This window comes from Camellia sinensis, chromosome 15, assembly GCF_055761805.1.
Source record: "Camellia sinensis isolate YWXY chromosome 15, ASM5576180v1, whole genome shotgun sequence".
Classification (NCBI taxonomy): domain Eukaryota; kingdom Viridiplantae; phylum Streptophyta; class Magnoliopsida; order Ericales; family Theaceae; genus Camellia; species Camellia sinensis.
The window spans coordinates 134,312,490-134,335,464 of NC_138975.1; the positions used below are offsets into that span (position 1 = coordinate 134,312,490).

General features: G+C 37.8%; 1 protein-coding gene across 10 annotated transcripts in view; it reads left to right on the forward strand.

The window, feature by feature from the left end:
• The window catches only part of LOC114316932 (WEB family protein At2g38370-like), a 44,603-nt gene that overhangs the window by 20,618 nt on the left and 1,010 nt on the right, over positions 1-22,975 (forward strand). Inside the window, exons 2-9 of one of the 10 annotated variants that reach the window (XR_014356688.1) lie at positions 9,718-9,773; positions 9,870-9,953; positions 10,115-10,201; positions 10,361-10,438; positions 10,891-11,054; positions 11,898-11,946; positions 12,066-12,166; positions 13,218-13,318. Coding sequence is in view for 2 of the 10 variants with exons in the window: in XM_082909065.1 (XP_082765191.1) it covers positions 9,870-9,947 (78 nt within the window). In the remaining 8 variants the exon portion in view is untranslated. Of the gene's footprint in view, positions 1-9,666; positions 9,774-9,869; positions 9,954-10,114; positions 11,055-11,897; positions 11,947-12,065; positions 12,167-13,217; positions 13,319-22,975 lie in introns of all 10 variants that reach the window. The other 9 variants (XR_014356686.1, XR_014356687.1, XR_014356685.1 and 6 more) reach the window with 9 other exon arrangements.

The window sequence follows — 22,975 nt, forward strand, 5'->3', positions numbered from 1 at the left end:
CTGGGCTGCCTGTTCAGAAAATTAAAGTTTGGGCTGCGTGTTTGACTTTCAACCAGTGTGGGCTGCGTGTTCACTATTCTAATCTGGGCTGCGTGTTCAGAAAATTAAAGTTTGGGCTGCGTGTTCAACTTTCAACTAGTGTGGGCTGCGTGTTCACTATTTAATCTGGGCTGCGTGTTCAGAAAATTTAAAGTTTGGGCTGCGTGTTCAACTTTCAACTAGTGTGGGCTGCGTGTTCACTATTTAATCTGGGCTGCGTGTTCAGAAAATTAAAGTTTGGGCTGCGTGTTCAACTTTCAACTAGTGTGGGCTGCGTGTTCACTATTTAATCTGGGCTGCGTGTTCAGAAAATTAAAGTTTGGGCTGCGTGTTCAACTTTCAACCAGTGTGGGCTGCGTGTTCACTATTCTAATCTGGGCTGCGTGTTCAGAAAATTAAAGTTTGGGCTGCGTGTTCAACTTTCAACTAGTGTGGGCTGCGTGTTCACTATTTAATCTGGGCTGCGTGTTCAGAAAATTAAAGTTTGGGCTGCGTGTTCAACTTTCAACCAGTGTGGGCTGCGTGTTCACTATTCTAATCTGGGCTGCGTGTTCAGAAAATTAAAGTTTGGGCTGCGTGTTCAACTTTCAACTAGTGTGGGCTGCGTGTTCACTATTTAATCTGGGCTGCGTGTTCAGAAAATTAAAGTTTGGGCTGCGTGTTCAACTTTCAACTAGTGTGGGCTGCGTGTTCACTATTCTAATCTGGGCTGCGTGTTCAGAAAATTTAAAGTTTGGGCTGCGTGTTCAACTTTCAACTAGTGTGGGCTGCGTGTTCACTATTTAATCTGGGCTGCGTGTTCAGAAAATTAAAGTTTGGGCTGCGTGTTCAACTTTCAACTAGTGTGGGCTGCGTGTTCACTATTCTAATCTGGGCTGCGTGTTCAGAAAATTAAAGTTTGGGCTGCGTGTTCAACTTTCAACTAGTGTGGGCTGCGTGTTCACTAACTAATCTGGGCTGCGTGTTCAGAAAATTAAAGTTTGGGCTGCGTGTTCAACTTTTAACCAGTGTGGGCTGCGTGTTCACTATTCTAATCTGGGCTGCGTGTTCAGAAAATTTAAAGTTTGGGCTGCGTGTTCAACTTTCAACTAGTGTGGGCTGCGTGTTCACTATTTAATCTGGGTTGCGTGTTCAGAAAATTTAAAGTTTGGGCTGCGTGTTCAACTTTCAACTAGTGTGGGCTGCGTGTTCAGTATTTAATCTGGGCTGCGTGTTCAGAAAATTAAAGTTTGGGCTGCGTGTTCAACTTTCAACTAGTGTGGGCTGCGTGTTCACTATTCTAATCTGGGCTGCGTGTTCAGAAAATTTAAAGTTTGGGCTGCGTGTTCAACTTTTAACTAGTGTGGGCTGTGTGTTCACTATTTAATCTGGGCTGCGTGTTCAGAAAATTAAAGTTTGGGCTGCGTGTTCAACTTTCAACTAGTGTGGGCTGCGTGTTCACTATTCTAATCTGGGCTGCGTGTTCAGAAAATTTAAATTTTGGGCTGCGTGTTCAACTTTCAACTAGCGTGGGCTGCGTGTTCACTAACTAATCTGGGCTGCGTGTTCAGAAAATTAAAGTTTGGGTTGCGTGTTCAACATTCAACCAGTGTGGGCTGCGTGTTCACTATTCTAATCTGGGCTGCGTGTTCAGAAAATTTAAAGTTTAGGCTGCGTGTTCAACTTTCAACTAGTGTGGGCTGCGTGTTCACTATTTAATCTGGGCTGCGTGTTCAGAAAATTTAAAGTTTGGGCTGCGTGTTCAACTTTCAATCAGTGTGGTCTGCGTGTTCACTATTCTAATCTGGGCTGTGTGTTCAGAAAATTTAAAGTGTGGGCTGTGTGTTCACTTTCGAATTCGGGCTGTGTGTTCGACAAAGCAGTGTTTGAACCGTGTGTTCACCTCTTAACTAATGTGTACTGTGTGTTCGCAATTAATTAATGAGCCGAGTGTTCAGAAATTCGAGTATTTAAACTACATGTTCAGGATGCAAGCAAAGTACTATGTCATAAGCTAAACTGCGTGTTCAAGCATGGCAAAGGTGCTGAAATGTACGAAAAATGCAGAAAATGAAGTAAATACCTCTCGAGCCTCATGAGAGAGGTGATGCTCTGGTTCTCGGAGAAGCAGATCCCCAGGTGCTCGCTCATCAAAATTAGTGAAATGACGGAAGACGGCACGAGGGAGGACATGTGCTGGCGGATTGTACCTCCCGGGAATAAAAGGTCGGACCCTCGGGGGCAAAGTCATAGGATCAAAATCGTCCCCGGCACCCGGAAAGCCTCCACCATGGGGAGAATTACCCACCATTTTCAAAGAATCTGCAAAAGGAGCAAAAATGAGCGAAAATGAGCCAAAATTGGAAAAAGTCAACAAAAGTCAACTCTCGGGAAATGAAAAGGTCAACAAGAGTCAACTCCCGAGAAAATCTTCCAAATATTGAGACAAACTTACCTCAAGTGGCGAAAATGAGAAAAGAAGCTCCGAAACCGAAATTTAATCGCTTCAAAGTGTTTAAAACTGAATATTTTTGCGGAAACAACTTGCGTGGGGCGTTGGAAAACGCGTATGGAACTCAGATCTGGAGAAAAAAGTGTTGTAGGAGGCAAGAGAGGAGAAGATCTCGGCTGCATTATATAGGCTCCAAGTCTTGGGATGAAGGAGCATGAAAAAAGGAGGTGAAAAGACCAAAATGCCCTCGGATTTGGGCATATGGCCGGCCGGCCACCTTTTCTAGCCGGCCAGCCATTTCCTTTTTGGAAAACCGGCCGGCCAGCCAATTCCTTTTTGCAAAAGTGGCCGGTGGCCTTCCCTTGGGAAGATAAACGGCCGGTGGTGTCCTCCACATGCCCACCTAGCTCTCTGCAAATTTTGAGGAAGATCGGAGTTCCCGGGACCTGAAAAAGTTTAAGAAAAGTACACTTCCGGTCGCGAAATTGCTCCGCCGGAACTTCAGCTTCAAGATCTGACATGTGTCTCATCATCATTCATCAAAATCAAAGTGTATCCTTTTTGAATGAGTTGTAGCCTTTCCGGGAAGCGGATTGGAGGCCGTGATCGAGTTGCCTTCTCCGAAACACGCGTTTCCATTGCTCGTTGTTTCGTAACAAACGGGCACGTTGACTTATGCTCGCTTTGCACTATCATGCACATAATTCGCATTCTCATGAGCATACTTACATTTTTATGCACATTTCTTGATATTGGCATACCTCTATGCTTGAGCATGCGTTGTCACGCATGTTCCACTCTTGCATTGCGATGCATTCACTCGCCGGCACTGCGTGTGTCAAACTTCCAGAATCACATTGGATATATGTTGGTAGCATATTGTACTTGTTGCAATTTCTCTCTTTTGCAGGCACGATATTGTATGTACGGTTCAATTGAGGCTGGTGCGACCAGACAAATCGCGCAGGTATCGTATCTTCTCCGTGTGAGACGTGGCGAGGATTGAATAATTCTCCGCATTCTTAACTGCATGAAATGTAGTTGTTGCTTTGCATTCTTGCTTAAAACTGTTGCATCTATTTGCGAATACTTGCTTCATTACAGCTTGCTGCATTTGCATGATCATTGAGTTATGTTCGGCTTCTTACATATCGCTTTGCATTTTGCCCCCCCTGCCTGCGGGCACATCTCTGCTTACTTTGTAAGTTTGTCTAAGTCTTCGGCCTTGTCAAAAATGGGTCGTCTCTAGGCTTTGACATTCACTCCCGTCACTTGTGACTTCCGAGTTCTGTCAAAGATGGGCAATTGTAGACACCCCATTTTTGACCGACCTTAAGACTTAGACATCACCAGTTGAGCGCTTGGTGATACTGCATAATGTGCTCGTTCAGAAGTTTCAGAGTCGCGGCCGTGAGCCCTGCCTCCGGACTTCCGAACCCTCTTTTGTGCTTTGCCTCGGTTTGCGAACCAGGCTCGGTTTTCTTTGTTTCTTTTCCTGAGGGGAGGGAGAGGTCCCGTAGACCATCTCTCAGTGGCCGTGGGCTACATTTTGTGGCCGTAGGCCATTTTGCCCATTTCGGAGCCCGGTTTCCGATTTTTCGGGACCGTTGGCCGTGTGCCTCGGTTCGGGACCGCTTAACCATCTCCGTTTGCTCTAAATTTTGGCATACTTCCTTTTTTCTCCCTTTCAAGGGACACTGGGGTCTAAGAAACCCACTTCGTGGCCGAATGCCACTTTCGGTGCTTAACAGCCCATTTTCGGGACCCCGAACTACGCGTTTTGGCCCCCGAGCATTCGTTTTGCAACGGTTTTCGTTCATTTTTGGCAGGTACCTCTGTTTTATCACTGGGAAGGCCGTAGAAGGGTGGGAGGCCAGTAATTGTTGCAACAACCAGTTATATATCCTCCGACGCCCTCCGGCACCCGTTTTTCTCACTTCTGAGCCAATGTTGAACACCTTGGGGCCACTTTCTTGAACTTTGAACCACATATTTGTGATGTACACACATGGGAGGACCCTAAAAGTTGGTGGCCGGCCATTAATGTTACTTGACCCTTTTGAACCCCTCATTCCGGGCTAATGTTGAACACCTTGAGGCCACTTTCTTGAATTTTGATCCACATATTTGTGATGTACACACATAGGAGGACCCTAAAAGTTGGTGGCCGGCCATTAATGTTACTTGACCCTTTTGAACCCCTCCTTCCGGGCTAATGTTGAACACCTTGGGGCCACTTTCTTGAACTTTGAACCACATATTTGTGATGTACACACATGGGAGGACACCATCATGTGGTGGCCGGCCACTAAACCAGCTTGACCCTTTTGCCCCTAGCCGGCCGGCTAGGGGGTGTGGCCGGCCGGCCACCTGCAACCAAAATACTTGGCCGGCCGTAATCCTCACACTGTTCACTTTACAGCTGTATAGCTTTATCCCCCGGAAAATATCTGTATCCAGGGGATATTTTGTGGGGAAAAGTTGGCCTCCTTTTCCCCCACCTTTACACCCCCTTTTTGGTCCATATAACCAGCAGGCAATATCATATTTTGGGGTTGGAAAAAATTGTCTTCAAGCCTCAATACACATATCTCCCTCCATCTTCCTCATTTTCCTAAAAATCCTTAAGTCCTACACCTTGTTTTCTTCATCACCACCAAGCTCTACCACCACCACTCCATTTCAGCAGCAAGGGGAAGAATTCCAGCAGCTTAGAGTCATCAAAATTGGTCCAAAAAGCAACAAAAGACTTGTTTCCAAGGGTGAGTTGCCATTTCCCCTTTTTTGAGCTTTTCTTTGCAATATTTCTTAGCCATCTATGCTTTTTGCTTTGAGCTCCGGCCATAACTGAAAGTGGCCTTCTTTTGAGTTCATTTTCATGTCTCATTAAGGGCTCAACCCTATTTGAGCCCTCCATCTTGCACTTGCTTCATTATCCCTCTAAAATGTCATTTTCTTGCATGATATTTTTAGCTTGTGTGTGATTTGTTTTGGAGCATGTTTTAAAATGATAATAGGCTTATTTTGAGCCCCTCTTCAACATTGAAGAAGGGCTCAACACTGTTTGGGACCTCCATGCTATACTTTCCTTTATACTCCTTTTTTGGTCCCATTTTTGCATGCTTTGGCAGCCTATCATGCTTTCGTTTTTTGCCATTTTACAGTTCTGAAAATAGTCTTATTTTGGTCCATTCTTCATGTTTCATTTAGGGCCTTTCATGGTTTGGGACCTCCATATGCCACTTCATGTTATATCTCTCTTTTGGTCCCCATTCTTGCATGTTTTGTTAGCCTATCATGCTTTTGTTTTTGGCCATTTTACAGTTCTGAAAATAGTCTTATTTTGGCCCATTATTCATGTTTCATTAAGGGTCTTTGGCCGTTTGTGGAATATTTTGTATACTTTGTGTTATAGCCACTTTTGAGCCTCATTTTGCATTGCATTTCTAGCATGTTTGTATACTGTTTTGGCCATTTTACAGTTCTGAAAATAGTCATATTTTTGGTCCCTCTTCAATGTTGTAGAAGGGAATTTTTCAGTTTGGGCTTTGCATATACCACTTGCCTCTTTGGCCACCTTTTGGCCCTTTTTCTTGCATGAGAGTGCAGCCATACCTGTGTTTGTTTTTGGGGTTTTTACAGTTCTGAAAAACATCATATTTTGGGCCCCTCTTCAACTTTGTTGAAGGGCCCTAACCTGTTTGAGGGCATCAGCTATGAGTTGCTTCTTAATCCCATGTTTAGGGCCATTTCTTGCATGCTAGTTTTGCCCTATCTTGGTTTGCTGTTTGGCCATGATTTGTGCTAGTAAAATGCTAACTTTGGGGATGCCTTTCTTCTGTCTTTACATTCCACGTACCAATTTTGCATGTTTGGTATAGCTATAGGCCATTTCAGGTGCCAAAATTCGTGTTTCGGGACTATTCCGCGCATCGGGTGTGTTTTCGCCTCATTTCGGGGCTGTTTTCCCCCACGTTCCATTGCTGAAAATCCATTAGCATGCTCATATCACATTTCCATGTCATTTACATTGCATATACCATTGCCTCGATTTGCGTGCCCGTGTGCACGCATTTCGAGGCGCTTCATTTTCATCTACCGGCCTCTTATGTGAGTGTGGCTGAGGCTCTCTCATGTTAGTGTAAGCCCATATCACATTTCCATGTCATTTACATTGTATATACCATTGCCTCGGTTTGCGTGCCCGTGTGCACGCATTTCGAGGCGCTTCATTTTCATCTACCGGCCTCTTATGTGAGTGTGGCTGAGGCTCTCTCATGTTAGTGTAAGCCCATATCACATTTCCATGTCATCTACATTGCATATACCATTGCCTCGGTTTGCGTGCCCGTGTGCACGCATTTTGAGGCGCTTCATTTTCATCTATCGGCCTCTTATGTGAGTGTGGCTGAGGCTCTCTCATGTTGGTATAAGTCCATGTTGCATTCTATATGTCATTTCCATGCCATTGCATTGCGTATGCCATTGTCTCGGTTTGCGTGCCCGTGTGCACGCATTTCGAGGCACTTCATTTTCATCTATCGGCCTCTTATGTGAGTGTGGCTAAGGCTCTCTCATGTTAGTGTAAGCCCATATCATATTTCTCTATCATTTGCATTGCGTATGTCATCTTCTCGGTTTGTGTGCCCGTGTGCACGCATTTCGAGGCATCTCATTTTTACAGCATAGTGCATACTAGGTTGTATCTTAGATCACATTCTGTCATTTTCTCGGTTTGCGTGCCCATGTGCACGCATTTCGAGGCATCTCATTTTCATAGCATTGTGCATGCTAGGCTGTATCTTAGTTGCATTCATACATGTCATGCATATTGCATCGTGTTCGGGATAGGAGTTAGCCCGGGCACGGGAATCGAGGTGCATTTCGTACTCCGAGTGACCGAATGTGTCTCAATTCCCCAGTCACCGACACTCCGGATCATCCATGATGGAGTTAGGTTTTGTTGTGTTTTCATGTGCATTCATTCTATATTGAGTTGTGCAATTCAACTCCTCGGCCATCATGCATCGGTATGCGTGATTGGTGGCACGAGGATCGAGGCATGCATATATTTGTGAAAATACATTGCTATGCCCCTTTCCTGCTCTCTGTTGCAGCAAAATGAAGAATCAACAACTTTTCGGAGCTTGGCACGCTTTCCAAGAATAACTGCTAAATAGAGGCTAATTGGGGCATCCCGGTGGATTTCCGCGCAAGGCAGCCTAAATATGCATCATCCATCAGAAGCAAGGCAGTCCCCTGGCTTGCATGCCAATTTTACAGTTTTCTTAGTTAATTTGTTAATTAATTAGGAATTTGTATATTTTTCGGACTGTAATATTTGGACTGTACTATTCTTTCATTTGGGACTGTATTATTTATTCGGACCCTCTGCGCGAGGGCATAACTGTAATAAGTGTGCGTGTGTGTGTTGTATGTCTTCCAATCCCACGTCTTTCTCCCTTTTATTTACCTGCTTATGATGGTTAGATTAGGGCACGTTTAAATTAGCATACAGTATGACAGCATGTTTGCATCATTCATCTGTTTTGCATGCACCGGGCTCGGCGCATCATACTAACTGCATTGTACTTTCAATTCCAAATTGAATACATGATAGTTGTAGCATTTCATATGCCATCTTAGAATAGCCGAGCCTGCTATAGTTGCATTTTGCATGTGTTGCATTAGGCATTTCTGTATACTTAGGATCATGCATGATTTCTAATGTAAATTCTGTTTTGGCTTGGAGCACTCGGTAAGTTTTATGCTTTAGCATCCTTGCATACGTGTGAGTGACTGCCATGAATAGCATGCTTACCATGAGGCTATGTGCTTATATGATATAACTGCCTGAATGCCTGTGGGTGAAGGTTGGGTTACTTAGATTGGAATAATTCATCAAATGTTTGTTTTAAGCCCACTAGATAGTGGCAAAATCATCTTTTCTAAGCCCACCCGCGAGTGGCAAAATCTGCATTTTAAGCCTACTTGCGAGTAGCAAACCATCTTTCAAATAAACAAGCATGAAATGTTTTGTTCCAATTCGGGCGACCCAGTCTATACTTATATGCCGTGTGCATCACATAGTAACCTAGGCTAATAACTGGAATAAGAACACACAATGTTTTCAAAAATAGATATCATGGTTAGTAGAGGCCGATCTTTGATCGGGCGAGCGGGGGTGCTCACGAAGTGACCTTCCCCAATCGTACCCAAGTTCCCGAGCCGAGGCAACTTTGGTGATGACGGACACGTGGCCTTTTGGCACCGAGTCAGGGTTTCCTAAATTTCCCAAAATAAAATATTTAGGTGGCGACTCTGTATCTGGAAAAGCAGTCCATGTTTGGCACTTCTTTCAAAAATCTGTTTTCTCAAAACGATTTGCCGGATTTGGACTCTTTGGTTCAGACCTAGAACCGTGACTACAAGTCAAGTCCGAGCTGTAGCGAGGTCCCCCGCGGGCTTGTTACAGAAGGAATTTTAAAAGATTTGTTTCCTTTTTCCAAAAAAAAAAAAAAAATCCGAAAATACATGAATTCTGGTGCTCATTCGCGTATAAAAAAAATAATTAATCACATTCCGTACCTCATTCTCAGATATTGCCCCTGAAGGAATAGGACGATAAGGTTCATTAATAGCATCAATCTCTCTATCATACCAATCATTGAGCATCTAGAAAGGTGGAGAGAACACAAATTTAGTCATTCTAGCAGGAATACACACTAATTTCCATTCATGAGAAATGTACCTGTGTATAGCCAATTTGGCATGGGCCAGACATTATAGTACGAGAATGCATTTTTGAATTCCAATCTAGGTGGTTATTTATGGGACTCAACATTTTTAATTCTCCATTGCATGTGAGGCATGTGTGCATTTATAATTGAATCCAATTAAAGTCAGTCAAGTGGATCATCCTTGATTGTGATGACGGTTTCTAATGAATTGCTTGAGCTTTCTCTATGGGAATATTGATCTTGATTGTGATGCGAAGTAACACAGTATCTTTGTAAATTCATGTAAACTATGTTTGTAAAATTAGTCATCTTTCGAAGTTCACTTTTTAATCTCTGTGTAGATTTTATTTCTGATCAACATTTGATTTGTTATAAAATAAAATCTGCTGATACAAATCAAATAAAATTTCTTTGTATCAATAAATTTTTTTCATATCATCTTTGGGAATTGCACAGTGTGCTTGCCACCCCACAAGGGTTGAGCCCGATTCTTGTTTTGATTTGCAGATACATACCAAGATACACCTTTAGTTGGCTGGTCAAACCTTTGTCGTGGGTCATAAGTACGTGAACTTTTGTTTCTAGCCTTAATTTCACATGGATTCTGACTTTTCGTGTTTGTGAACTAATAAATGAAAGTTTTGTTCTTTTCTTAACAGAGTTTCTTCATAGGGCAGCTGATCTTACACTGGTTCCATCAGCTGCCCTTGCAAAGAAGCTTGAAGCAGCTAGGGTAACAGCAGGTAAATGAACATCGCCCAATAGATAACTCTCTGAAATTTCACATTGATCACATAACAAAATTTGACATTTATGCTTTTGCTTGAATTTTTATTTTATTTTTTTCAAATGTTTCTCTGAAAATAGCATCTCATATCCATGTTAATTCTTTGTTTATTTTCAGGTAACATGATTCGTCTCTGGAATAAGGGTGTTGATTCCGAAAGCTTCCATCCAAATATCGCTCTCAAGAAATGCGAATAAGACTAAGGTATGGCTTTCTTTCAATCCTTAAAATTTCAGAGAAATAAAATATGAGTTTCCTCCAAAGGTATGGCTTGAGAAAGCAATGGGGAGCCCGAATAAGACTAAGGTATGGCTTTCTTCCATCCCATTTCTGCAGTTTTTATTTTGTTCTTTTTTTAATCAGCAATGGGGAGCCCGAGAGACCATTGATAGTCCATGTTGGACGACTAGGAGTTGAGAAGAGTTTGGATTTACTCAAAAGGTACTGCTCTTTTATTTCAAATGATAAGTATTTTATGCTTTTGCAATTTAGGAAATATTATTTGCAAAATATTGACGGAATAATGCTTTTTTCATAATTATTATAAGTTGTAACCATTGACATTTGGGATGTATGATTGAACAATGCCATGGACCAGATACCAGAGGCACGAATTGCTTTTATTGGAGATGGACCATACATGTATTTCTCTAAGGACTTATTGGCTGTTTAGTTTTGTCAACATTGCCGGAGCAATCTCTATAGAATATAGTATAAAATGATTCTTTGTATTAAAAACCACAAACCGCTGTCTAACGAAATGAATTATTTATTTTTATATTTTTGCTTACATCCAATGATACACAAATTGGGCTATGATGATCGTCTGAATTTATTTTCCAGTAAGAACCATGGGCAAAATTTATTCATCTAGAATGATTTGTTCGTGGCAGGGAGGATCTAGAAAAGCTGTTCTCCGGCATGCCTGCCGTATTCACAGGGATGTTAGGAGGTGAAGAGCTCTCTCAAGCATACGCCAGCGGAGATGTTTTCGTCATGCCTTCAGAATCAGAGACGCTCGGACACATAATGTCATTTTCAAAAAACAAGTAAAAAGGTTGGTGTTTTGTTTTTTGAATAAACATAAAAAGGTTGGTTGGTGAACTTTTTTGATTTAATTAAATTTTTGTAATGAACAAAACCCACTTTTTAGGAATTATTTTTCGAATTTTCGTAAACCATTTTTTCTTAGCAATGAAAAAAACCACTTTTTTATTTTATTTTTTATTTTAACATTTATAGAAACACCCCAATCTATTAAGTCATATAAAGATATTGCACCAGAAATCCTATTTCTTTCTAATTTACCTAAACATTAATCTTTGGTATATGAATTTTCAATAGATTTCATTGTGTATTCACCTTAAACTGGGGATATGACTCATGAGAGCAGGGGCATTATTCATTCTTCATAGCAGCCGGTTTTTGCTTATCAATGAAAAAAATCACTTTTTTATTTTATTTTTTATTTTAACATTTCATTGTTCCTTGTTTTGGTTTTTTTTTTTAATTTTTTAAAGCATGAAAAACAAAGAAAACAAAAGCATAACCAAACAGGGCTATGTAGGAAAATTATCCAGTTTTATGTCACATTTCTGGCTATTTTTCCAAAAATAAAAAACAGATGACAGAAGATGAAAACGCAACTAAACAAGTACTTATTTTCGAGTATTCATATGTGTATATAATCATAAATATTAAAATGATGGCCATTTTTAGAATTTTTCATTGTCTTCGTTTTTCAAAAAAACTACAAACAGAAACACAACTAAACGGCTAGGAAAATTATTTGTTCTATGTCACATATCGGGGTCATATACTATCCCAGAAAAATATATAGCAAAGAAGAAAATCTATACCTTTTCCCCAGATCTCATGTCGATTTTATCTCACACTGCAGGGAATAAGTTATTCAAAGCTTGCGAATTTACCACCTATAGTCGGCCTCTGTGAGTATTCAACACCCTTACTTTGTTTTTCTTGCTAATTAAGTTCAACAAACTATTAAATTCACAAGATTTGATAGTCTTTAATGTATTAATTTTACTTGAATTGGGCTTTTATGCAGACTCAAGCTTAATCTTGCGGTCGGTCCAGTCTCAATAGCAACATCTTTCCGCCGAATGAATACATAATTGAGGGCAGTTCAAGCTATCAGTTTTACCTACGGTAATTTGCCCTAACCTACAAAAGATATGTAACAAGTTTACAAATACAAACTTACTACATAAGAGATAGAGTTTTAGGTTGATTACTCTACTTAGGTAGATTACTCTCATTTTTCTAATATTGTGATACTAGCGTATGCCTGTGCCTAAAGACACGGTGTAAATAATTTTAAGATTAAAATGCCGTTATAATTTATACGTATTATGTTGAAATTTATAAAGTTTGTGCCATTTTTTAATAAAGATACTGAAAAAATATATTGAAATATTTTTCTTCTTAAAGAACTTATAACAATATTGAAATGTCTTTATCAAAAAATGACACAAACTGTATAAATTATAACTACATTTTAATCTTAAAATTATTTACACTGTGCCTTTAGGCACGGGCATACGCTAGTAAATTAATAAATCAATAAGCTAATTTTTTTAGATGTTACCAAAAGAGGCTTAAGAAAGGAAAGAAAAAAAAAAGAAGATTCCTTCATAAAGGAAAAATAATTAATCTTTATTTTTGACAAAAATTGACTCTAAGAGTATCTCTAATGTTTACTTTTTTTTTTCCCCATCAAATTTGAGTAAAAGCTTCATATATTGAGTATTCCAATAGAAAATTATTATTTTTTATCAAACCATCGGGAGGATGTTTAGCCGATCAACCGGTTAGTATAAATTTACTAGAAGTTTGAAGCAAGGAAAAAGCTGTCTGGGAGGACAATTGGTCAGTCATTCTGTGTATGGCCCCAACGGCTACTACATCAATTTAATGAAAGGCTCCAGACATTTAATTTGATGAAAAGTTTAAAAAATTCTCAATTTGATATTAGTTTGGCGTTAACGTTGGAGTACCAAAATTAATTTTTTTCATCAAATTTAAATTTGATAAAAGAAAAGAGTAAGCGTTGGAGACGCTCTAATCTCACAATTAAAAGATGAGAGGTCAACTGAATTAAACGAATTCATAAAAGATATTTATAAATATTTGTTTAACTTATGATGGGTAAATTTTTATTTATTTTTTTTTATCGAAACAACCAATTATATATTGAAAGAAGTCAAGTGAGGAACGAGACAAGAAGGGGGACTAGCCACCAAATTTTCAGGAAGAGACCCTCCTAATCTAGCTCGAGCTATCCAATGTGCCGCCCCGTGGGTAAATTAACTCATCTCAATTTTTGCCAAAGTTTTGATTTTGGAAACAATTTCACACCCTGATTGCTCTTAACTCATCACAATTATGTCAAAGTTTTGACTTAGAAACAATTTCTCACCCTTCTTGCACGGCACCGAAATTTAAGTCTACTTTCACGTAATAACAGGAAGTATGTCTTATTTGTGAACGTGTTACTATTTATGAAAACAATTCAACAACCAACTTATGAATTTCAGTTGATGACCAAAAAGTAAACTGCATCATTCTTGGAATAGTCAAACTTGAAAGTTACTGACAAGAATAGTTTTTTTTATGAGTAAATTACGTTGACATCCTCTGAAGTTTATGTTTATTATAATTTTTCACTTATCTTTTGAAAATTATATTTTTTTTTCTGAGAGTTAAAATTTCATTACAGATTGTTCTCTTAGTTAGTTGACTTAACAGTCAACTAACAAATTTTGTTGATGTTAGTAATTTAATTTTTTTAAATATCAATTAGTGTATTAACGGTGACATAATTTTAGAAATTTTGAATTTTTATAATTTTTTCATAATTTTAAAATGACTGTGTCATAATATATATTGGTATATTAATTGATGAGTAATGTTAGACATACTAAATTTTTTACCAAATAAATGACCAAATGTCTCATATGGTGTGAGATCTACAAAAGTGTAGGTCTATTCATATGAAATATTTGGTCATTTATTTAGTAAAAAATTTAAAATTTATAATATTTTTCTTAATTATTATATTAATTGATGTATGTAATACTATTTCGAATATAAAACTCTATTCAATTCGGTAATCAGATATTTTTTCAATTCAATTTGGTAATTAGATATTTTTTTGCCTTTGGACTCTTCTGATTTAGAATACATTTAATTTAGTGGTCCAATCAACGGGGATATGTTACTTATTTGACGGGGCGTTGAAAATTGAATCCAAGGTTTTGAAATTGAAAATGAGATTCACTTATGTTACGAAGAAGACTGATTGCTTACCCCCACCTTATTTCGGATTCGGGTGGCTGCAGCCGATAGGCTGATTTTAGAGTTCGTTTTAATAATCTTAATCGTTTATATTTTAAATTATATTGAGTATAATATATTTAAAAAAATTAAATTAATTAGATATTGTTAACTTTTTTATTCACTTATATTTATATTTATTTTAATACTTTAAATCGTAATTGTTATTTATTTTTATAGATACAAATATAAGTGGATAAAAGAATTAACGGTATCTGATTAACTTAATGTTTTGCAAATATGTTCACTTAATGTCATCTAAAATGTGAACGATTTGAATTATCAAAATAAATCTCAAAATGGACTTATTTAACTGTATAACAATGGCCACTATGCCTCTAACACAAGAGCCACCACAAATCCCCTTTTTTTTTCTTTTTTTTTTTAAATACTTACATTAAGCTTATTAGTATTTTTCATTCCTAATCCTTTGAAATTTCAATCTTAGTTGGTGCTATCTCTTACTTCCCACCTACACCATCTTTTGTCCATTCTCGACTCCTTAACAGTCCATTCCTAACCTCTTTTACCCTCCGTCACCCCATCTCTGAGTCATCTCTAGCCTCTCTCGCCCCCTCATTCCTATCTCTATTGCCATTCTCACTTCCGCTCCCACCTTTTTAGCCTGCCTGTCACCTTACTTTTTCCTCTATAATTCCTAAACAAAGAGACAGAGATAGAGAAAAAGAGTGGCAAAAGAAAGAGAGATTGTTTATAAGAAAGAGTCCTAAAATAGAGAAATAAAAAACCTTAAAGGATTGTTTTAAATATGAATTATAAGTTAATTTTTTTATTTATTTTGAAAAGATATATAGAAAAATAAAGAGATGATATAACCTAAATAAATTAATAAAGGAAAAATAATTAATCTTTATTTTTGACAAAAATTGACTCTAAGAGTATCTCTAATGTTTACTTTTTTTTTTCCCCATCAAATTTGAGTAAAAACTTCATATATTGAGTATTCCAATAGAAAATTTTCATTTTTTATCAAACCATTGGGGGGATGTTCAGCCGATCAACCGGTTAGTATAAATTTACTAGAAGTTTGAAGCAAGGAAAAAGTTGTCTGGGAGGACAATTGGTCAGTCATTCTTGTATGGTCCCAACGGCTACTACATCAATTTAATGAAAGGCTCTAGACATATTTAATTTGATGAAAAGTTTAAAAAATTCTCAATTTGATATTAGTTTGACGTTAACTTTGGAGTACCAAAACTAATTTTTTTTTATCAAATTTAAATTTGATAAAAGAAAAGAGTAAGCGTTGGAGACGCTCTAATCTCACAATTAAAAGATGAGTGGTCAATTGAATTAAACGAATTCATAAAAGATATTTATAAATATTTGTTTAACTTATGATGGGTAAATTTTTATTTTTATTTTTTGATCCAAACAACATTATATATTGAAAGAAGTCAAGTGAGGAACGAGACAACATGGGGGACTAGCCACCAAATTTTCAGGAAGAGACCCTCCTAATCTAGCTCGAGCTATCCAATGTGCCGCCCCTTGGGTAAATTAACTCATCTAAATTTTTGTCAAAGTTTTGATTTTGGAAACAATTTCACACCCTGATTGCTCTAACTCATCACAATTATGTCAAAGTTTTGACTTAGAAACAATTTCTCACCCTTCTTGCATGGCACCGAAATTTAAGTTTACTTTCTCGTAATAACAGGAAGTATGTCTTATTTGTGAACGTGTTACTATTTATGAAAACAATTCAACAATCAACTTATGAATTTCAGTTGATGACCAAAAAGTAAATTGCATCATTCTTGGAAATAGTCAAACTTGAAAGTTACTGACAAGAATAGTTTTTTTTATGAGTAAATTACGTTGACATTTCCTGAAGTTTATGTTTATTATAATTTTTTTTCTCATCTTTTGAAAATAACATTTCCTTTTTTGAGAGTTAAAGTTTTATTACAGATTGTTCTCTTAGTTAGTTGATTGTTAAGTCAACTAACAAATTTTGCTGATGTTAGTAATTTAATTTTTTTAAATATCAATTTTGTCCTCACTGGATAAATGACATTGACATTCCTCATATTTTAAAAATTACAATCCCCTCCTCAAGGTTTAAAGTAGCATTACCAATTGCCTTCTCGATTAGTATTAGCTGAAAAAAAATTTAATTGAAAAAAAAAATGAATTGAAAAAAAATTTTGTTAGTCAAAATTTTAAATCTCTGCTTAAAAACCAACGTAAACTCATTTTTTGAATTTACATTTTTTCTTCAAATTTACAAACTGAGACAACCATTTATAAACCAAAAAAATTATCAAACAAGTTTTTATGTCATTTTTTAAAAAATTTTTGTAAATATAAATTGAAAACTGAAAACGAAATAGTTACCAAATAGGTCTTAGATGGTAAAAATGTCGTAAAATTAACAAATAATTAAATAAGTTACTAACGTAAGAAATTACTTATCAAAAGATTCTTAGGCTATGTATGGTTTGATTTTTAGAATTTTTTTTTAAAAAATTAAAAATTAATTTGGTTAAGAAATTAAAAAAAATAATTATCATTTTTATATAATTTTTATTTTTCGAGTGGTTAGAAATAATTTTTTACAAGCTAAATATATTTCTTCATATTTATTTTTATTAAATAAGTTTTTTTTTTTTTTTAAATGTCAGGGGGGATCCATTTTAAATTGAAATATCAGGGAGTGTCAATGTAATTTACCCTTTAAAGTATATGTAAAGGTTAAGCGTAAATATGTCATTTTAACTTAAAAGTTAATACCATCAAATAATTACACTGACAAGGGAGTCAGTGTAATTTCTCAAATGTGAAGAGAGAACTGTAATAAACATAAACCTTAGGAATGTCAATATAATTTACCCAATAATAAATAAATAAATAAATTCAAATCCCAAACAAGTTTTGAGCGACATATTTTCCCACAAATATGTTTCTCTAGCATCCAAGTGTTAATCCCACTCATTCTGCAAAAACAAAATGTTAATGCCACTTACATACTATTCGCGCAAGAAGTGGATGGTTTTCTCAAATCCCACTCATCTCAATTTTTGTCAAAGTTTCGATTTTGGACACAATTTCACACTCTCATTGCTCTAACTCATCACAATTATGTCAAAGTTTTGACGTAGAAACAATTTCTCACCCTTCTTGCATCGCACCGAAATTTAAGTTTACTTTCATGTAATAACAGCAAGTATGTCATATTTGTGAACGCGTTACTATTTATGAAAACAATTCAACAATCAACTTATAAATTTCAGTTGATGACCAAAAAGTAAATTGCATCATTCTTGGAAATAGTCAAACTTCAAAAGTTACTTCTGACAAGAATAGTTTTTTTATTTTTTAGCCGACAATACATTTAATTCTATCCAGATAGACATCTCATCCAACCTTTGAAATTAGATACAGAAGTGATTAAGACCACTAAAAAATATACCTTTAAAAGCTCTAATAAATTGAAAAATGTGAAAAAAAAAAAACAAAAATACTTCCGACCTCTAGTTTCTTTCGACCCCCATGACCCCCACTTGATGTGGCAAGTCACATGATAGTCACATGACTATAAGACCCAAACATTCACTTTTCAAAATAATCTCCCCCTCCTCAAACACATATCTCTCTTCACTCCAACGATTGAGACGGCTAGACGGTAACAGCTAGTGACCCCCACTCCGACGCCGGTGACAACTCGTTCCCTTCTCTCTGACGCCGACAGCTCGTTCCCTTCACTCGCGAATCTCTCTGTCTCTCTTTCCCTCTCATCCGACGAAGGACGATTAGGAGGTAAATTTCTCGACTGTCGCTGTGTTGAAGCCCCGACTCTCTCTGTGTCTCTTTCCCTCTCATCCCTTTCATTCGACAGGTATATCTGCGTATATATATATATCTATATATATCTATCTGTGAAGCCCCGACTCTCTCTATGTATGTATGTCTGCGTATATATATATAGCCCCGACTCTCTCTATGTATGTATGTCTGCGCATATATATATATATATATATATATATATATATTTGTGTACATCTGCATAAATTTCCTGAATGTTTGTATTTAGTAGTTTTGACAATCTGATATAGGAATTGAAAAATTGAAGTTTGGCCTTTTGATTTGGGACTTGAATTTGGCCTTTTGATTTGGAAATTGTGGCCTTTTCATTTAGCGTTTTACCTTGCCATAAACCTGTTTGATGAAATTCCTCAATGAAATGATGAAATTATGAAGACCTGAAAAAGCTTCTTATCCAAAATTTGTGGTTGAAGCAAGTGAAACTCTACTATCCTTGATTTCATAAACTTGTTTGATTTCATATGAAGCTAGTCCAATTCGTAGTAAATGTTAAACGTTTTAACAAAATTAGCCATGTGCACCTAATGTTTGATTAATGAGTTGCTAAGAAGTTGGTGCTGTAGATGCGCCCCAAGGGCCTCATGCTACAGTTCGGACTCAATTGTCACGGTTCTTAATCTGATCTCACAATGTGCGATGTGAGATTGATAAATCACCAAAGAGTCCAAATCCGGCAAATCGTTTTGGAAAATTGATTTTTAAGAAAGAAGTGTCAAGCATGGACTGTTTTGCCAGATACAGAGTCGCCACCTAAATATTTTATTTTTGGGGGAATTTAGGAAACCCTGCCCAAGGCCACGTGTCCGTCATCACCAAAGTTGCCTCGACTCGAGAACTTAGGTACAATTGGGGAAGGTCATCTATGAGTACCCCCGCTCGCCCGATCAAAGATCGGCCTGTACTAAACATGATATCTTGTTTTTGAAAACACATGTATTCTTATTCCGGTTTATTAGCTACAATTACTATGTGATGCGCACAACACACAAGTATAGACTAGATCACCTAAGTTAGAACAAAACATCTCATGTTTATTTGGAAATTGTTTGAATGTGCTACTCGCAAGTAGGCTAAGACGTGGATTTTGCCACCCTCGAGTGGGCTTAAAAAACATGATTTTGCCACAATCAAGTGGGCTTAAAACTCGCATTTTAATGAATTGTTCCAATTCAAGTAACCCAACCTTCACCCAAAGGCTTTTAGACAGTTTATATCATATAAGCAAATAGCCTCATGGCAAGCATGCTATCATGGTAACACTCACACTCATGCAAGATGCTAAAGCATAACACTCATCGAGTACTCCGAGCCAAAACAGGAACTAGTTAGTAAATAATGTATGGCCCTAGTTCATGTTAAAATGGCTAATGGAACGCATGCAAAATGCAACTAGGCTCGCTTATTCTAAAATGGCATGTGAAATGCAACTTGATAATCATGTATTCAAATCAGTATTGAAATACAATGCAATTAGTATGATGCGCCGAGCCCGGTGCATGCAATACAGATGAATGAATACAAACATGCGAGGCATAAGTATGCTAATTGAAACATGCCCTAAACTAACCATCGTAAGAGGTTAAGTAAAAGGGAGAAAGACGCGGGGTTGGAAGACATTCACACACTCATGCACACTTATTACAAAATTGTGCCCTCTCGACGGAGGGACCGAAAGAATAATACAAACCAACTAATTAACTAACTATTCTAGCTAATTAATTATTACACAACACTTAACTAATTAAACAAATTAATTAAGCTATGAAAGCAATAAAGAGGCCTCGGAAAGAGGGACAAATGCATGCATGCTCGGCTCCGCTCGGAAATCTATCGCCATGCTCATGCTACCTCTATTTACACTGCATTGCACCTCTGAAAACTGTGCAGGTCTCAAGGATGCTTCCAAACCACTCCCTGAACACTGTGGGATGTCACCGGCCAAAATACAGGAACACCGGCTATGTGGAAATGGTCATCGACCATGAATGAAGCTCTTGGCCAACAATGCATAGTCGACCGGCATTGAAGATAGCAGACCGGCTATCTATTCCTGCAGAAAGCTATTTTTGCTGCAACAGAGGACAGATAGAGCATGGCAATGCATTTTCAAGGAACTGTTTGCACAACCACCCTCCTTATCATATTTAAGACTCAAAGGAGTATGATTCTTGACTCTCGGATCACCAATCATGCATTTCAATGCATGATGGCCAAAGGAGCCAAGTGTGCATTTTAATGTCAAGTGAAATGCACATAAAACACATAAAGGACCGCAACCTCTATCATGGTTTATCAAGAGGCAAGGGATGTAAACATGCAAGCAAAACTAGTGTAACATGAGCATGTTAATGATCATGCCATACAAGGCTAAAGGTAACAAGCATGCCAAATGCAATACAACCTAGACAAGTATGCAAACATGCAAGGCATGTGACAACATTTAAAGATAGGCAAGCATGTAACAACATGCGAGGCAAGCATGCAACAACATGCAAGGGACAATGCATGCAAACATGCAAAGCAACTTAACAAAAGGGTATGCCAAATGCAATACAACTTAAGCATGCAACAACATGCAATAGGCCAAGTATATAACAACATGCAAGGCGAGAATGCAACAACATGCAAAGGATAGACTTAAACCAATATGGACACCTCTCAAATAGGCCCAAATCAGTGGCCAATATGCTAAGGGACAAGGGACAATCACATACAAACATGCATGGTAATTGGCCTAACACTTAAGCATCAAAGGGCAACCTTTGAGAATGCTTAAAAAGGATGAAAAACATGTAAATGTAACAACATTACATGCTTTTTAGTGAGGCTAGGAGTGATGCCAAATTACATAAACAAATCACAATCATAGTATGCACAAGGCTTAAAGCCTAAGACTAGTGAAGGGACTTGAACCAAAGCTACACAAAACAAAGGGAATATGGCAAGCATAACCCAAAACAGTCCTAAACCATGGCAAAGTGAGCCTAAAACATGCAATGATCAAAGCCAAAACAAGCTAAAAATAAAGGGGCAAAAAACATGAGACATGCAAGACTACCTAAGAGGTGTTACATTATACCTAAGACAACCAAACATGACATGTTTTAAGTTAATGGAAACAAAGATATGGCATGCCAAAATGAGCCAAAAAACCCACTTAGATGGCATCCCAAAGGCCTAAGCATGGTGGCATACATGATGGCATATTCATGAGGCATAACATATCAACTCTTTAAAGCATTAAAGAAATCACAAGTGCAAGCATATGAGCATATTATATGGACTAAAATAGCGTAACAAGTGATGCCAAACCACTAAAATGGTCGAAATAGAGCATGCTAATGACTTGAGCACCCAAAGCTAACAAGCTAGATTACATGGTAGTTATACAAAACAATGCAAGCATGACCAAGAAGACCAAAATCAGAGCTTAAGCATGTCACAACATGGCTAAAAGCTTCATGGAGGTAGGCCAAAACATGCAAGCATAATAGTCTAAATGCTAGGTACATGCTAAGGCAAATCATGGGTTTACAAGACAAGTATACAAAACATGCATGGTATGTCTAAACCAAGTCAAAACAGTGCTATATCATGGCAAAACAAAGCCTAATATATACCGAAATGAAGCTAAAACAAGCTAAGCATACAAGCCACCAACATAAGCCATTTATGCAAGCATTCAAGACAACAAGGAGAGGGGATGGCCCTCTCCTATTTGAGACCTTAAAACACCATCCCCACCACTGAAATCCCTCTGGATTTCAGTGGTGAGAAGGCCTAAACAAGGTGATTTCAAAGCTTAAAAATAAAGCACAAGAACAAGGCCAAACAAGGCCTAAGAGGAGGGGGGGGGACAAACCCAAACACCAAAATGACCTTAAAAAAAGATCTTAAGCACTAAAAATCAGAACTTTTATCAGTTATAATCTAAGCTTAAAACAATAAGCAAGAAGGGCTAAAAGCTTAAGCAAAAATGGGGTATCTAAAGCAAGGAACTCACCCTTATAGAACCTCTTCAAGAACAAAACTCCAACAGGTTTTCTGAGTTCAAACCCACCCAAGAACACCAAAACCAACTCCTTAGTACCTCAGTAACAAAGAAAAGGTGTATTGCTAGGTGTTTGTGTGCAATAGTAAGACAAAATCATACTTTAGGTCTCAAAAACACACACAAAAGTGTGAAGATAAGGACATATAGAGAGATACAACTATTCTAACCCTAAAATCCAGAACCTCTAAGAAGGGAGGAGGGCCTCCCCTCTTATAGAAATCCAATTTGCAAAGCTTCTTGGAGAAGTTAAGCAAAGGGCAAATCCCTCCATACACGTATATGGAGGGGGTTAATTGTGGATGCCAGCTGTGCCAGCTAGCACAAAATATCTGCATAAAGCAGATAAATAGGGTTCGGCTAGAAAAAATGGCTGATCGACCAACATAATGGCCGGCCGGCCAAAAACAGTGCCGATCGGCCAACACACTTGGCCGATGGAAAGAAAACAGGGCCGGTGGCCTCAAGCCTTGGCTGGTGGGTTGAGAGCATGGCAAAAAAGCCACCATCTTCCCTTAGAAGCAAAAACACAAATGTTTGGTTCACAACCAAGCACAAAACAGACAAGTTGAGAGATCTTGAGGCAAGGCGCGTAGTCGAGACTTTCGAGAACTCAAAACGAACACGAGCATGGATGATCATCGAGTGTTCAAACGATGACGTCTAAGTCTTGAGGACGGTCAAAAATGGGGTGTCTACGGGTGCCATTTGCTAATGAGAAG